The sequence below is a fragment of the Cinclus cinclus genome, chromosome 12 (assembly GCF_963662255.1).
Source record: "Cinclus cinclus chromosome 12, bCinCin1.1, whole genome shotgun sequence".
NCBI classification, from domain to species: Eukaryota; Metazoa; Chordata; class Aves; order Passeriformes; family Cinclidae; genus Cinclus; species Cinclus cinclus.
This window is the reverse complement of record NC_085057.1, coordinates 15,129,296-15,145,261: the sequence shown is the minus strand read 5'-3', so window position 1 is coordinate 15,145,261 and position 15,966 is coordinate 15,129,296. Positions and strand designations below refer to the sequence as shown.

Below are 15,966 nucleotides of genomic sequence, written 5' to 3'. Positions count from 1 at the left end.
CAGTCAGTGTTGGGGTGACAGGGAGGAGAGAGGGAACAGAGAAATGAGGGCCTGGCAGTGAGCAGGCACAGAAGTGAAATGAGTGACTGCAGAGTGGGTTAGGGCTAGGGGTTTGGAGGGAGCTGAGCATCAGCACGGGGGCAGGCACCAGGGGCTTGTGAGCACTGGGCCGTGGTGGTGGCTGTAAGGGCTGAGGGTGTCAGTGTGGGGCCAGCTGAGGAAGAGGAACCAGGGCGGTGTGGGGGACCCTGTGCCAGGACCTGTGCCTCAGAGAAAGGCGCTGAGAGTGTCAGCAATCCTCAGTGAGTCTCACACACACACACACACACACACACACACACACACACACACACACTCACAATCTTCTCCTGCATGTTCCTCCCCAGTGCTGTGCCAGGCTGGCCAGTCAGTCTGGCCCTTGTGTGTCACTGCCTTTGTGCCATGTGCCAGCCTGTCGCACACTTTCAAGATGCCTTGTGCTGGACTCAGTGGCTTGAACAATCTGTTAACGTGGCTGCTCTAATCAAACAGCTGTAGTAGGTGCATGTGGCGCTTGTCTTTGTGCTGTGTGTAGCGTGTAGCTCAATAAACGTCTGCAGCATGTGTAACTAACTGACTAACCCGCTCACTGTGCCCAGCGGAGCTCCTCTGCTTGCCCTGGGGGCACGACCAGGGGCAGCCTGGGCAGAAGCCGGGGTGGGCATGGGGAGGAGCGAGGCAGAGGCGTTCAGCACGGAGCTGTGGGTGCCCTTACAGCGGTAGTGCAGGCACGGCGTCCCCGGGAAGAGCGTTCGGGGCGGTGACTCGTACCTGGCCATGTGTGAGGGCACGGGAGCGAGGCCCGGCGGGCCCCGGGGGATGCTGCACATGCACACTGAGGGCCGTATGTCCCTGGGAGCGGCGGAACCGGGCCCTGGGGGCTGGAGGCTTGGGCAGGCACCACCCCGTACGGGGCCACGACAGGTGCTAGGCGGGGGCCACAAGGGGCTGGAGCTCCCACCTGCTGAGGGCCGCCGGTACCGGCGGGGCAGGCGGGGCCGGGGCGGCGAGGCAGGAGGGGGCAGAGCGGGTGGCGCCGAGCTGTTTATTTCCCGGCGGCGCGGTACGGTCCGGCCGGGACCGCGCGGGGTCACTGCGGGAACCCGCGGGGGTCAGCGCCGGTGTCCGCCAGGGGCGGGTCCTGCGAGGGAAAGAGCGCGGCGTGAGCGCGGGGCGGGGCGGGAGGGAGGGAGGGAGGGAGGGAGGGAGGGAGGGAGGGAGGGAGGGAGGGAAGGGGCGGGGCGGGGAGGGAAGGGGCGGGGCGTGTCTCACGTGCAGCGGTTCGTAGTCGGGGGCGTGGCCGCCGTACAGCGGGTTGGGGATGGCCACGAGCGGCCGCTGTGGGCGGGGCCGGGCCGCGCGCTCGGGCCGGGGCCGCGCCTCCTCCTCCTCCTCCTCCTCCTGCTGCTCGTCCTGCTCCTCGTCCCCGCGGAGATCGGCCTGCAACGGGAGCGGCGGGTGCGCGGGAATGCGGCACCGGGCGGGAATGCGGGCACCCCCTGCCCGTTGTCGCCCACGGGCTCTCCGCGTCCGGAGACGCGGACCCGGACCCCGCGTCCCGCACCGGGACCCGCAGCCCAGCTCGCCCGTACCTGGTAGTACCCGAACTGCCCCTGCTGCCGCCGCCTCCTCACGCAGTAGTAGGCGACGCCGGCGCCCGCAGCCAGTGCCAGCGCCAAGCACAGCGCCGACAAGGTCCCCGTGGCCACGGAGCCCGGCCCCTGCGCCGCACCGTTCACCTGTGCCGAGAACGGCGGGCCCGTCACGGCAATGCCCCGGCTCAGCGATGGCCCTGCGGGCAGCCCTCCTAACACGAGCCACGCCAGAGAGCAGAGGACGAGGCCAGCTCTTGGGACGACTCCGTCACATCATCCCCATCCCCTAATGCCAGCCCTGTTCATGCCCCAGACTCACCTGGCCAAGGTGAACAACGGGCGGTGGGATCCTCAGAGGCTCTGCTATGACGTGAATGATGCCATTGAAGGCTAGGATGTCCCACTCCACAATCATCGTGTCATTGATCCCCTTGGCGTCCTACAGCACAGGACACAGATGATGGCACCTGCCCAGAAAGGCTCCTCATCATTCCCTGCCTCAAAAGAGATGTGGTGAAAACTTGTGGCTTTTTTTGCCCTCAGCCAAGGCTAAACCTACCGAGTGCTCTGTACTGTTGCTTGCTGGGAGGTCTGACACATGGAGATCGTAACCTGACTGGGACGGGATGACGGTGCCTGTCGTGAGGTTGAAGCTGAAGAGGATGACATTGCTGGATGACACATGGAGCTTCAGTTCTTCTCCTGTCAGTGTCTGAATAAGCACCAGTGCACAGGGGTGAGAAATGGATGAGCTGGTCTCTCCCTTTCCCTGCGGCTGTGCAGCTCCCCAGCCAAGCCCAGACTCTCTCCATGGCCATGGACAACTCCATTCATGGAAAACATGGCACAGAATGTGCACAGCAGAGGGGATTTGCCATCCTTAGGATTGGCAAAGCTCAGCTGGAGAAGGCTCAGAGCATCCTGACCTAAATGGCTCTTCTGAGGGAACGGTTGGACTGGAGACCTCCAATCCCCTGATCCTCTGTCCTCTCTGACCCACAATTCCTCCTCCTTCCCCAGACTATTTCACACTGTCATGCCAGCTTTGGTGGCACCTGCTCTCCTCTGGGGATCAAATAGTTCATCCCTGCTTGCTTACCTCATTGTCTGCAAAGCCAGAATTCAGAGGAGCAAAGAGAGTTTTGGGAACAGAGACATCAGACAAGTACATGAAAAAATCCAGTCCTTCCTCCGTGTCATTGGCAAAATTGAGCAACATCTGGAAGAGATGGGAGATCTTCCCCATGAGCACATTGCTGGCAGCACAATGCCATCACCTTCCCTGGCCCAGGAACCCCCAGCCCTGGAAAGAAACCCCCTCTGTGTCTTGCACACAGACCAAACCCCAACTGCTCCCTGTTCCAGCCGATCCCTCCCTCTGCCTTGCTGCTCCTGCCGAGCCAGGAGAGCGTCGCTTACAGAATAGAAGGTGGAGAAGCGGTCCTGGTCAGCGAGCACGTCGGGCAGTTTCCCACTGCACCAGTACCCATCTCCCACAAACCCATCACGGCAGGTGCAGGTCACATCTGCAAAGGAACACCAGGGTGTGACTGGACTCACCGGTGCTGGCTGCACCAACTATCTTTTGATTTCTGGATACCCTCATCATGTTCCCTCTGGACATGGGTATGGGAGAGGGGGTGTGCCTGCCTGCCGTCATGCTCCAGGGCAGTTCCCTGCCTGCTGCCCTCACCCAGCTCTTGTGCCCAACAGGACTGTCCCCAGAAGTGCTGGCACCACTCACCCTTCTCCCGGTAGCAGAACGCATCCCAGGTCTCGCTCAGGTTGCTTCGGGAGCCATAGTCCACAATGCCCACATGGCTGGACCCACAGCTGGGATTGGGGTAGGCTGTGGGGTATCCAGCTGTGCCATTGTCCAGCCAACCCACCAAGCAAAGATGGAATCCCATCTAGTAGAGGAAAATCAATTATTAGATTAAAATAGCTCTCTCCCAGGTTTCCACCCCAATGAACATTCCCGTCGTGCCTCATCCAACATACCCCCAACACCCAAAGTGCTGGGCACAGTCACAAGTCCCATCCCAGTGTGACTGGCAAGACCACTGCCAGCCCTCCTGTTTTATGGATGCAAATGGAGCAAACAGGGCCTGGCTGAGAGGAGGAGAGGTCATCCACCCACATATCACCCCTGGGCTAGCCCGGGCCCCAGAAGGTGCATGGCCTGTCCCAGTCCCACGAGGGGACAGAGTCACCCCTGCCCTGACCTGCTGTGCTGCACCCAGCTGCTGGAATGTGGCCAGGGAAGCACCTTCTGCAGCACAGGCTGCTTGAGCCTGCTCATAAGTGAAGTCGTACTTTCTTCGGGGTGACTGCAGGTGAAACACACCCATGGTCTTATCTGCAAAATACCAAAGCCCAGGGGCATCAGTACAGGACACACTGAGCCACCTCCCTGGGCAGCCCCATGAGTCCCTTTGTCACCATGGGTACCACTGCCAAGGAGGGTGGGATGTGGACAAGGCACAAGTAAAGGAGAGGCTTCCTCTGAGCTTCTTGTCTTCTCCGTGGGAGCCACTGCCACCAGAGGCCCTTTCACATCACGTGGAAGGAGACAAGGATGGCTCACCTCCCCATATGACATGTAGGGGAAAGGGAAATGTGAAAACCACGCCAAGCTAGAGGGATGAGTCCCTGTCCCTTTGGCCATCCCACCCTCCAGCTCTCCTGAGGGGAGTTCCAGGCCAGAGGTGAAGGATGATGGAATGTGGCCTCTCCGTGCATCCCCGGCCCTGAAGGGTTGCACACTCACCATGGAAGTGCAGGTCAGTGCAGGTGGCCTCCCGATGGCACTGCCCATTGTCTTCCAGGCACCGGTCCGTGGGGGGCACGGCCTCCTCCAGGCACTGGGTCCCGTCACCGACGTAGCCCTGCTTGCATTCGCAGCGCCGCTCGTTCTGCAGCACAAGGGAAGGGTAGCAGTAGTGTCAGTGCAAACACACAGGCGCCAGCTGGGGATCCTTGCATCCCTGTGGAGATGGGATGAGCCTTCGGAATGCCTCTTCAGCCTGCTGGGGCTGTGACAGAGCTGTGAAAGGCCACATGGCCTGTCCTACCCCCACACCCAGGCAGGGTCACATCGAGTCCTTGCTGTTTGCTTGAGCTGAGCTTTGAAGTATGTGGCTCCTCACTTGCACTACACCTTGCTCCCAGTCCCATCTTCTGGCCTGTGGTGATCAACTTTGGTTCTTCTGCAAAAATGGCCAGCATTGTCCTTGAAGGACCATCCAGGAGCCCCCAAAACAGCCCAGGAATGACACAGCTGACACATCTTTTGCGCCTTAGACAGACGAGTGGGGAAAAACAGCCTCAGCATAACATCCCCAGAGCTATCACAGCAGCACAGCCCCTGCCCCGTGATAAGCACCCGCGGGATGAGCACAGCACCTGAGGGCACGGAGAGGAGGGGAGGAGACTGCAGCAGGGGGGACACTGTCCCAGGGCTGTCCCAGGGCAGCCAGCTGGGCGGTGCTCCCCGGCACGGGGATGTCCCCGGCCCGAGGGGCTGCGCTCACCGGGCCGGTGCTGATGCAGCGGGCGTGCTCGCTGCAGTCCCCGTTCCTGCCGTCGGCGCAGCGGTCGATGGGCTCGCAGATGTGGCCGTCACCGCTGTAGCCGGGGTCGCAGGCGCAGGACACGTTCACACCGGTTTGCGAGCACTGTGCGTGCCTGGCACAGCCCCCGTTGTCCTGGCTGCACACGTCGATCACTGCGGGAGGGAAGGCCTGGGTTAATGAAACCATCTCGTGAGGCGTCCTGGGGGTCACCCCAGCATGGCCATCGGCAGATGGTCACCTGCTGTCCTGCCCTCCTGTCTGCCTCCCCGCTCCAGCCCAGCTCCCGTGGCTGTCCCGTACCTGAGCAGCTTCTCCCGTCCCCTTCGTAGTGCAGGTCGCACTCGCACAGGTTGCCGGCTCGGCAGACGGCCTGGGCGTGGCACGGGGGAGAGCAGGTGGGTGTCACCACTGAAACCAGAACACACCCGCCTCACAGTGACCGGAGGGCTGCGACACGGCCACGGCTGCCACCGCCAGCCTCTGCCCCAGGCCACCTACCCCACACTCCCAGCTCTCTCCCTCCTCCCGTTCTCTTCTGCAGGTGCCTTGCCCAAACACAGAGTTTGTTACTCCATCAAACACACCTCAGATCTTCACCTCCAAGCCCTTCTTGGAGCACCTCTGAGCTCATGATCATGATCCAGCAGAGCTTTCCTCCTCTGGCCCTTCCTCACCACCCCAACCCTTGTGACATTCACCAGCGTGTGACAGATCTTGGGATGAGCCTCACAACTGAGAGCTCCTTTCTGGAGATATTTCTGAACAGCTGCTTGAACTACCCAGCTCCTGGGAAAGCAGCCATGTGGCAGCAGGTCCCAGGGAAGAGCAGCTGGGTCCCAGGGAATAGCTGAGCATCCCTCACCCAGTCTGATTTCACAGCGGTCCCCAGTCCAGCCCTCGGCACAGAAGCAGAAGCCGTCACCGTGCAGGCCTCCGTTGCACACACCATTCTCAGTACAGTTGCACTCTGTGAGGGATGGACAAACACAGCATTTAGGGCTTGGTGTAAAGGCCCTGGGACAGCCACGCGGCAGAAATGTGGTATTGTGGGCAGGTGTGAAGGTGGGCACAGGAGCCCAGTGCATCCCATCCTGCCAGTCCTGCCCCCCAGTCACACACACCCCTCACAGAGGAAGAGAAGCCTCTGCACCCACAATACCCCATCACTCCTCTCCCCTGGGCATTTCTGGAATGTGTTTCTCACTCCGAAACATTCCTTGAGAGCCTATGAGGCCCATTCAGAATGGGAGGATGGAGGACTCTAGTCCCTCCCTTTGCTTTTGTCTCACATGGGCACAGGTCCCTGCTGAGCACATCCCAGGTGATGCTCTTTGTGCACAGGATTCGTCACAACTTCTGTGTCCCCCAGCTCACTGTACAGTGAAATACTTTCTCCCAAACTGGGGCTTTCAGCTGTGCTCGGCATAGGAGGAGGGGTCTTTGACGCTGTGTTCTTATCAGACGTGGGCTGCGGGGGATTCAGCCCAGCAGCTCCCGTCTCCTGCGGCCCCCGGTGCTGCCTCCCCTGCCCAGCCCTGTGCTGCTGTCCCGCGGTACCTCGGCACTCCGGGCCGTATCTGCCGGGCGCGCACAGCTCGCAGCCCGTCCCGATGAACTCCTGGCTGCAGTTGCAGCTCCCTGAGCCGCCGATTTTGTCGTCGCAGGTCCCGCGGTTGTTGCACGGCGCCTCCAGCCCCCCTGGGCACGCTGCAAATGGGGCACCTTAGTGAGGCTCTGGTGACAAAGGGACCCGGTGCTGGAGGGGAGCCGCCCGCTGCCCCAGGACACCAGGTGTCCCTGAGCTGCTGCTCACGTCGTGCTCGGACCACAGAGCTCAGGAGTCTGGGCATTGAGCGCTGGGGACGTCCCATGACAGGAAAACTTAGGGACGGGGGCAAGAGGGACAAATATGGCACAGCTTCCAGCCTGGGAAGAACCTCTGGTGTGATGTGCTGGGTCTGTGCTGTCTTGCCCCACACGAACAGCAGGCTCACCCAAGGATGTGAAAGCTGCCCATGGCACAGAGGGCAGATGCTAGGGAATGACTGAGCGTTTACATAATCTAGAGGTGAGTGACATGTCTGACAGCCATCCCCAGCAGCCCTGTGCCCAGGGCTCTTCAGAGACATTCTCCAAGGAAAGGGAACTCCCTGTTATAATCCCAGGGTATTGCTCCCTGTACCCTCTACAGCCTGGGGCTCCCCACCTGGACTTTTGCCCACCCTTCTCCAGGGAAACACCCTCATGGATGTCAGATGTGCTGAATCAGTAATGTCACCTCCTCGCTGGGGACAGGGGGGCGTGCCTCTTACCCCGACAGTCCCGGCCATAGTGGTTGGCACAGCACTGCGGGACCCATTGGCTGGAAACACAGCTTCTCCTGCAGCCTCGTCTGAGAGGCCCCCTGGAAGAGAAGTGTCTCCTGAAGGGGTCCCACGGGGAGTGTGGCCACACCGGCCGCAGCAGGGAGTTGCGGTGGAGCAGGAACGTGTTCCTCAGCAGGTGGCTCCCGTAATAGTAGCAGCGCCTGGTTTCCCCCTGTGAGGAAACAGGCAAAACACAGAGTTTGCCACACTGGTCGCTGACAACTCACCTTGACTTTTCTTGTGCCACTCATTCAGCTCATTCAGTTTTATGACAAGTAACAGAGGCTTCCTAACATGTGCTGGGGATGGTGACAATGGAGCCCCAGAGGAACCTCAGGGACATGCCAGAAGCCAGCAGTGAGAACGGGGTACAGCCGCTGCCTCCCAAGGCTGCTCACCATGGGACCCCTGAGCCACTCCCAGGCTGAACTCTTTTGCTCTAAAGCACCCAGAGCCACCCCCAGTGCTGTTGGAAGGACCAACACTGTCACCCACATAGGACTGACCAAGCAAAGACCACGGGACCCCATATTTTTAAGCCCAGCTCCTGCATGACCTGGGGCAAGACATGGACAATGTGACTGAACCAAGGGCTTGCCACATGCAGGTGGGCCTTCATTTTGCTGCTAAAACATGAGGGGCACGTGGGTGTTGTCATCAGTCCCCTGACGGGCCTCCCTGGTGACAAAGCTGTGAGCTTTACCCGTTGAACGGAGCCAGCAGGGCAGGGTGGCTCAAAACCACAGAGTCCACAGCTCTCTGTAGATCCCTGTGGAGGGGAGAAAGAAACTTCACAACAACTCAGTATGTGCTGCTGCCTCTCTTGGCTGCTCAGAGCTTTGCCAAGGAAGAGCAGCAAGCCCTCCAGACATTCATCTTCCCAGGAATGGGACTGCATGGGTGGCCCAGATTCACATTCACCTCACCACAGGTGCTTACCTGCAGCTCAACAAGGGTGAACTCGTCACACCGAGATCCCAGGTCCGGTGGCTCCAACAGTCTATCAATGCCATAAGCAATGCCCCCGTTGAACTCCATGTGTCTCTGGATGATGGTGGCATCGCTGTTCCCCACCAGAATCTCCCCCTAACAGAGGAAGAAAGCAACTTGTGATTCTGGCACATCCTGCATCCTGGCTGTACCACCCAAAAGTTGCTTGGTTTTGGTTGTCATGGCTTCTAAATCACCCCAAGAACTCCAAAATCTCTGTGCACATGTCCTTGACCACCCTTCCCACTTAACATTTTCATAGCCACCTCTCCTAAGGATAGCCTCTGTCCATGCAGCACGTGCTCTCTAAAGGTTGTAGCTCCATGGGGTTGGCTTTGCAGCCAATCATTGTAACATCCATATACAGGTACCACAGACCTCTGCACTTCCCTGCCAGCTGGCCACGCCTTGTGCCTCTTTACAGCCCAGCTGTAGTCAGGGAATGGGGTGTCCCAGCCTGCAAGCACCCCAGCTCTGTGTTCACTCCCTGCCAGAAGCACCAGCTGCCCCGTGGCCATGCCCAGGGACACTTGCTCCATGGGTAGCCAAGCCTGGAATCACTAACACTCACCACATGGGCTTTGCTGCAGATGAATGAGATGGTGGAGCCATGCATGGTCCGTATGGTTTCAATTTGGGGCACGTTACCAGCAACAATCTAAGAGGGAAAAAGAAGAATGTGAAGGAGAGACTGGTGAAACTGGCAGTTCATACTGACACATGGTGAGGACAGGGGTTGGCGGCCAGCCTTGGAGGGGTGTGATGTAGCAGTCCCTGAAGCTGGTGTGGGTGGCACAGCACAGCTGTGCTGGGTTAGTCCCAGATTCCTGCACAGTGAGGGGCCAGTGTGAAAAAGCAGGGCCTGGCTTTGCTCAGCTGGGCTCTCCCCTCGTTCATAACCCTGTGCACTAGAGCCTGTGAGCCCTGCAGCTCCCCAGAAGATGACAGAAGATTTCAGCTCAGCCACCAGAGTTTCACAATGATGCTGTAGGTGCCTCAAATGCCCAAACAGCTTTGGGTTTCCTCAAAACAACTGACACGCTGTGTGTTCTATGGCAGCAAAACATTTGGCAAGGTCACTCTGACACAGCAGTGGCACCTCGCGTGGCCCTGGCAGCTACGAGCCCGAGGGCTGTCACAGTTACCTTGGTGTCCCTGATGATGTGTGCTTTGAGGTAGGAGGCCAGCACGTCGCGGTGCTCCCTGCGGTACAGAAACTTGTGCTGGCTCTCCGGGAGGGCTCTGAACGCGGCGTCCGTGGGCCAGAGCAGCGTGAAGGGTCTGTGAGCGGGGTCACCGAGCAGCGGCAGCAGCTCTGCATCCTGCCGGAGCACAGCGACACACAGCGAGAGAGAGCCCCGAGCCCACAGTGATCGTGCAGGCACACAGCCCTGCCCCAGGGCAGCAGGGGCAGCGCCTCACCTGCAGCAGCTTGCTGTAAATCCTGTACCCAAAGGACTCGGCCACCTCCGTGATGTTCTGCTGCACAGGGAGGAAAGCAAACGGCTGACACCAAGGGTTCCCCATCCAGCACCAGCAGTGCAGGGGAGAAACCAGACAGGCAACAGCTGCAGTGGCTAAAGGTAAGCTTATCTCTGTCACCATCATGCTGATGATTTGGCCTGGAAAGGGCTGGCAGTCAGCAGCCACCACTTTTCTGATTCATCCTGGATAGACACTGCTATGGCAGGAGCTGGGATGGATTCCAGAACTCTGTTGTGCTACGCAGAAAATGTGTTACATTCTGTAAAATGCAGGCTTTATAAGCCCCTAATGCTTGCTTAAGGATTCACAGAGAGGCATGGGCAAATTCGTGCTGCAACCTGCTCTGTGCTGGAAAAGGAGTGTAATGGCTGGCATAGGACAAGATCTTCCTGCCTACATCTGGAACTGTTGTCCCCTAGTGATGGAAAAGGCTCCTTATTTTCCAAATATGACTATGCCACAAATGCTGTCACCTTCACAAGCCAAATCTGTGGCCTCAGAAACCCCCTGGGCAGTCAGGGATGGGAGGAAGAGCAGCCCAGGCAGGTCTGGGCTGAGGCAGCACTGCTGGGAGAGGGATCTTGTCCCTGAGCTCACCACAGCCCCGACACCGGGGCACAGCTCCAGCCTTACCTGTGAGAGCTTTGAGGAAATGTTATGGCCCACCAGGTCACTGGGAATGAGGATCTTGTTGATGAAGTGAATGACCCCGTTCACACCCACAATGTCACTCTTGACCACTTTGGCTTCCTCGTTGAGAGTGATGCTATTCTGAGAGAGAGGGGACCTGCTGAGGGCTGCATCAGCCACAGCACCACCCTGGGAGTGTCTGTGGGCCCCGGGCAAGTCACTTGCTACAGCCACGATGCCTCCACCTGACAGAAAAAGCTGACAAGTCCTGACAAAGGGACAGCAAAGGGAATTACCTCATTCACTGTGATCTTTATTTTGTGTCCAGATAAAGATGTAAGGGACTCTTGGTTTTCCAGGTCACTGGAGAGCAACTTCTGGCAGCCCACCATGTGGTAGCGAAGCAGGTCCCGAAGGAGACCTCTGCTCTTCCACTCCTCAAACTGCAGACAGAAAATAGGAGTGAGGTCACACTGGGGCATTTTACCTTGCACACAGGGGCCCTCAGCCCCGATGAGAGAGACTTGGATTGCCTGAGTTGCCTCTGACTCATCCTTGCAGGGAAGATGGTCCCCCAAAAACACACTGAAGGCATAAAACCATTTGAGAACTTTGGGAAATTTCAACCAGCTTGACTAGTCAGTGATGGGGTTAGAATATTGCACTACACTGACAACAAAAAGCTGCCATTCTCTTACTCCTGAGAATGATTAAGGGGTCTGTCACAGACACATGGGATCCTTGCTGTTACCTTGGGCACCAAAGCCACCACACACCACCGATTTGGCACTGCCTCGGAGGCCCACAAGACAACATCTCCAACAAGGGTGTCCTTACAAGAGGGGATATGTCCACCCCTGTCCAGGTTGTCTCCTCAGTGAGGTGCCTCCAAGCTTCTGCTTTTACACTGATGGAGAACAGGGGATGCCTTTAACTCTGGTTACAGGGTTATGGTAATGGTGCAGCCCCTTTGCCTTGATTCACTGGACAGAACAGACCCAGAGGGAACATTGCCACAGCTGGAGCTGTCAAACACCCGACAGAGCTTGGCACGGGAGGGCACTCACCACTGTGGTGTTTCCTATGAAATCTGTCTGTGGGACGAAGACAGTGAAAGGCCCTGCCCCGCTGAGTTCTTTGATGCTTTCTGCCTGTGTTAGGAGAGCATTTGTGGGAAGCAGAAAACATTGTTCCAGTTAGCAAGACCCTTTGCAGAAAGCCCTAGATGGGATTTACTACACAGAGACAAGGACAAAGCTGCCACCAACCTGTATCATCCTGAAGAACATGGATGCATCTGGAATCCTTCCGAGCTCCTTTAACAAAGGGAATCAGCTGGTGTTAGCAGGGTCCCTTCCACTTGCTCCTCACCAACCAGCACAGAGATGTGCACCACTTCTCCTGACACACCACAGTGATCTTCCCTCCCTCCCTCCCTCCCTCACCAGCTCTGCAAGCACAGATTACATGGATGTTGCAGTGAGCTCTGCCTGCCCCATTCACAACTGCTGCAGGATGGAGTGGACAGAAGATGAAAGCTGGCTGGTCCTGCTAGTTGGTCTCATGGCTAACTGCCTGTGCTTCACAAAATCTCTGCTTTAATCTCACTGTGCTGCCACTGCCCAGTTCTGGGGTGCTGTCCAGAGGGCAGACACACCCTAGCAAGGCAAACGCTCTCTCCTCACCACACTGACTTGCAGTAAGAGCAGAGCTACACACACAGCCCATCTCTTTTCTTGTGGCTCTGCTGTGGGCACAAGCTTTTATTTGCCACTGCCTGAAAAGTTTGCCCAAGGACAGTCATTGTACTGGTAACACAACTGGCCATAGACTGCTGCCCTCCAGACTGGGTCCCAAGTCCTGGCATGGCCAGGGGGGACACCTGCCCTCATCCCACGGGGCAGAAGTGAGTTGCCTTGGGGAAAAAACAAGGTCACTCCCATTTGTTTATGACATGGAGCAAGCGGCCCCCTGGAGGTATGGCTAATGTTGCTGACAGCAGTGGAGTGTTCCCTCCCTTTGGAACAAAGTCACTTCACCGTGATTCTGTCCCATAGGTGGCACACCAAACACACCTATGATTTATGGAGAGTTTGCTCAAAGCATTTCTCCCACACCACACATATGTCACCAAGATCTGCTCATCCTCTGGAGAGGAGGGAGGGGTTTGCTGCAGGGCAGGGGACACAGAAGGAGCAGCATGTGCCTCTCACCTGATGCACTTTGCCACGGCAGGTGAAGCCATCTCCAATGCTGTGCCAGGAGCAGGAGCAGTTCCGAGTGCCAGGGCCCGTGTACTTGCAGAGCCCAAAGGGGCTGCAGCCTCCATTGTTCTGGCAGGGAAAGCAAAAGGCTGCTTAGAGGAGCTCCTCCAACCACCTGAACTGCTGCTTGCATGTGGGAGCTGCAAACTCCATCCAGCCCATCGAAAGGAAACCATCTGTTCCCCCTGTTAGTGCCTTAGAATAAACCTCACCCAAATTCTCAAGGGCTTCCCAGCACCATCCCACTAAACAAGACATTCACACCTCACTTTGGAATGCAGAGTCCATGACAAAGCCCCTGATTCAGAGGAACAGTTAGACGTTAGACCTGAACACTCTGAGGCTTTTGAGCACATCCCATGTGAAATGGGCACAAAGGAAAAAGCCCACATGCCTCCAACCCTATGACCCTCTTTCCACCCTGAGGGCATGCCGAGTGACTGACATAATTGCAGGTGCCTGCAGGAGGCAATGGAGACCAAACACACAAGGAAATCCTTCAAGATGTGGAAAGGCAAGACTTCAGCTCCAACCAGCCAGGCTAACTGTTCCTGCTGTTTACTCTTGGGAGAAGGGAACACTTCCAGGCTGTGGCCCTCACCTCTGGAAGCAACCAAATGCAGACATACCTGTTCACACAAGTTGATGGGGTTGCACTGGCTCACACCATCCCCACTGTAACCAGGCAGGCAGTTACAGGCAACCTGGAGGGAGAACAGAGCCTTGGGCTCAGACTTGGACCCCATAAAGGAAACACACAAGGGCTGCCCTGGACAGAAGGCATGTGGTGTAGCATCCATTGTTGCCTCCATGAATAACCAAGGTTGTGTCCACAACAAATATAACCTGAGACTGCCTTCAGCCTCTGGCCAGCAAAGCCATCTGCTCTCATGGAAATAGCAATGTTTTCATGCTCTGCCAGAGCCTTCTCTGCATGGAAGGGAGAAAGCACAAAGCAGGGCACTGCAATGGGCAGGACTGTCTCTAGGAGAATTACACAGCTGTGACAATCCACCCTACACACTCACCTTCTTTGGGCCTGTTTTGGTGCACTCTGCGTTGGTGTGGCAGCCCCCATTGCTTTCAAGACAGAGATCAATTTCTGCAGCAAAACAATAAGACCAAGTCATTGCTGAGGGCTGCTCATGGCAGCTGGGAACTGATGATCCAAAGAGGTACTGGGAAAGCAACAGGCAGAACCTTTTCCAGATTGGGGAAGACTTTCCTGGGAAAGTGTCTTGTGATAGCAAAGGAATAGGGTGCAACTGCAAGTTTACTCCTGACACATGTGGGTCTCTGAGCCTGTGACAAATCTGCCCACAGAAAATTCCAAGTCTGTCTGGGTGTACTTTAAAGAATATGAGAGGACTGGACTCTCTCTAGGTCCATCTTCACCCAGAGCACCACGGCAGGAGACTGCCCTCACCCTCTGTCTCTGGGCCTCTCCATGACATGCATAAGAGCAAGAAACCTCACAGGAATCTTTTCGGTTGAGACCAAAACACTAGAGTTTCAGTTTAAAACTCCCCTTAGTATTGATGCTGCTTCTCTGCTACCCCCAAAACCCACCCTGAGTGCTCACCCATGCAGAGTGTCCCATCCCCAGCGTAGCCTTCCTTGCAAACACAGGTTCTCTCTCCTGGGGACACTTTGGTGCACACAGCCTGCATGGAGCAGCCACCGTGGTCGATAGTGCAGGGATCTATTTCTGTTACCAAAAACGAGAGGAGCAGAATCAGCTCAGAACACCTAGGAATGATCAACTGTGCCAGAATGATCATCTGTCTTAACAAAATCACAACATCTTGTTAAAATCCCTTTGTTTCCCAATGAAACTGTTGGTTCTTTAAGGACATGGAGCCTCATCCCGACCTGAGAGAGGTCAGCCCAAGTAAATAAGCTGAGCTTAAGTAACCCCAGAATTGGAAATCTTTCAGGATTGAGAACAGGATGTTCTCACTGACCGCTAATGGTTAGATGAGAAAAAAATACATTTACCTGAACAATGTACATGTTCGGGGTTATTTTGCTTTTTTCCCCCCTTACTTTCCAACAAGGGCAATACAGAAAAGAAATTGGAATGTCTACCAGTGTTTTGACTGTTACAATTTTATCACCTTTTTTTCTTGGTCTGTTTGCTTTTGACATAAACAAGGTTTGTAATGTAGCTCTGGTGAAGTAGCCTGAAATTCTGCTTCATTTTGGCTCTACTGCTGCACTATTACCTGATTTTGGTATAGCCAGCAAATAGAAGAATCACAAAGTTCTAGGGAATTGAAACACCCATGTTCCAAGGATTCATGGCCAAAATTGTTACAACTTTGCCACCAGTACTGTGATATTAGAAGGAGTACAATCCATTCATGTGTATCAGGCAGTAAGAACTGCCCTCCTACACTTGCCTGCCTTTTAACTCTCTCTTGCAGGCTTTAGCAACATCAGAAGCCTCCTGTGTAAATCTCTGGACTAGAAAACATCTCTACCAAAGCATGGCAGAGTTCATGGTGGATGGATGAGAGGAAAAGGATTTGAGTAAACTTTCCTCTGGCAACTTCTTGCCATTTATTTCACCTTGTCTTTGCTGGACACACCTGTGCAATGGGTCCCATTCCCTGTGTATCCAGCAGAACAGAAGCAGGTAGGTAGGGAATCTGTGGAGCTGTTGAGGCAGCTGAAACAAGACGGAGACAAATGATCACTGACAACACCTTCTGATCTGCTGGGCTGGTGGGAAGCACTGTACAAATCTGGCATAGGCAAGAGACCACAATGACCACAGGAGGCACATTCCAGGTATTTCTTTACAGCTCCAAACACTCCACTCATGCTGGCCAGGACCTGGTGTCCAGCCCAGGCCTCCCACAGTGCAGCCTCACTACATCCAGGAGCTTCTGCAAGGTGCAAGTGGGATGACAGGGGCCCTGCCAGAAACAGGAGTCTGGATAATGGATGGAGAAGGGGGCACCAGGGAGTCATTCCAGCCCTGTTCCATTTCTTGGCAGGGGCAGAAAGAGCTTGTGAA

The 15,966-nt window shown here is 56.3% G+C and overlaps 1 protein-coding gene across 11 annotated transcripts in view; it reads right to left on the bottom strand.

Annotated features, from left to right (window-relative positions):
- Positions 1-687: 687 nt before the first annotated feature.
- STAB1 (stabilin 1) overlaps positions 688-15,966 on the bottom strand; it is a 53,116-nt gene continuing 37,837 nt past the window's right edge. For 2 of the 11 annotated variants that reach the window (XM_062500714.1, XM_062500717.1), the window contains 28 exons: positions 15,536-15,615; positions 14,527-14,652; positions 13,973-14,046; positions 13,574-13,648; positions 12,894-13,013; positions 11,949-11,996; positions 11,748-11,831; positions 10,977-11,123; positions 10,684-10,821; positions 9,988-10,047; positions 9,711-9,887; positions 9,137-9,223; positions 8,515-8,661; positions 8,279-8,344; positions 7,522-7,747; positions 6,767-6,916; positions 6,072-6,176; positions 5,510-5,617; positions 5,168-5,361; positions 4,405-4,549; positions 3,860-3,993; positions 3,379-3,544; positions 3,054-3,160; positions 2,734-2,853; positions 2,194-2,346; positions 1,954-2,073; positions 1,312-1,778; positions 689-1,180 (listed from right to left, as the gene is read on the bottom strand). In XM_062500714.1, the coding sequence (XP_062356698.1) occupies positions 967-1,180; positions 1,312-1,778; positions 1,954-2,073; positions 2,194-2,346; positions 2,734-2,853; positions 3,054-3,160; positions 3,379-3,544; positions 3,860-3,993; positions 4,405-4,549; positions 5,168-5,361; positions 5,510-5,617; positions 6,072-6,176; positions 6,767-6,916; positions 7,522-7,747; positions 8,279-8,344; positions 8,515-8,661; positions 9,137-9,223; positions 9,711-9,887; positions 9,988-10,047; positions 10,684-10,821; positions 10,977-11,123; positions 11,748-11,831; positions 11,949-11,996; positions 12,894-13,013; positions 13,574-13,648; positions 13,973-14,046; positions 14,527-14,652; positions 15,536-15,615 (3,838 nt within the window). In that variant the 3' untranslated portion in view covers positions 689-966. Of the gene's footprint in view, positions 1,181-1,311; positions 1,779-1,953; positions 2,102-2,193; positions 2,347-2,733; positions 2,854-3,053; positions 3,161-3,378; positions 3,545-3,859; positions 3,994-4,404; positions 4,933-5,167; positions 5,362-5,509; positions 5,618-6,071; positions 6,177-6,766; positions 6,917-7,521; positions 7,748-8,278; positions 8,345-8,514; positions 8,662-9,136; positions 9,224-9,710; positions 9,888-9,987; positions 10,048-10,683; positions 10,822-10,976; positions 11,124-11,747; positions 11,832-11,948; positions 11,997-12,893; positions 13,014-13,573; positions 13,649-13,972; positions 14,047-14,526; positions 14,653-15,535; positions 15,616-15,966 lie in introns of those variants that run through there. The other 9 variants (XM_062500718.1, XM_062500716.1, XM_062500715.1 and 6 more) reach the window with 9 other exon arrangements.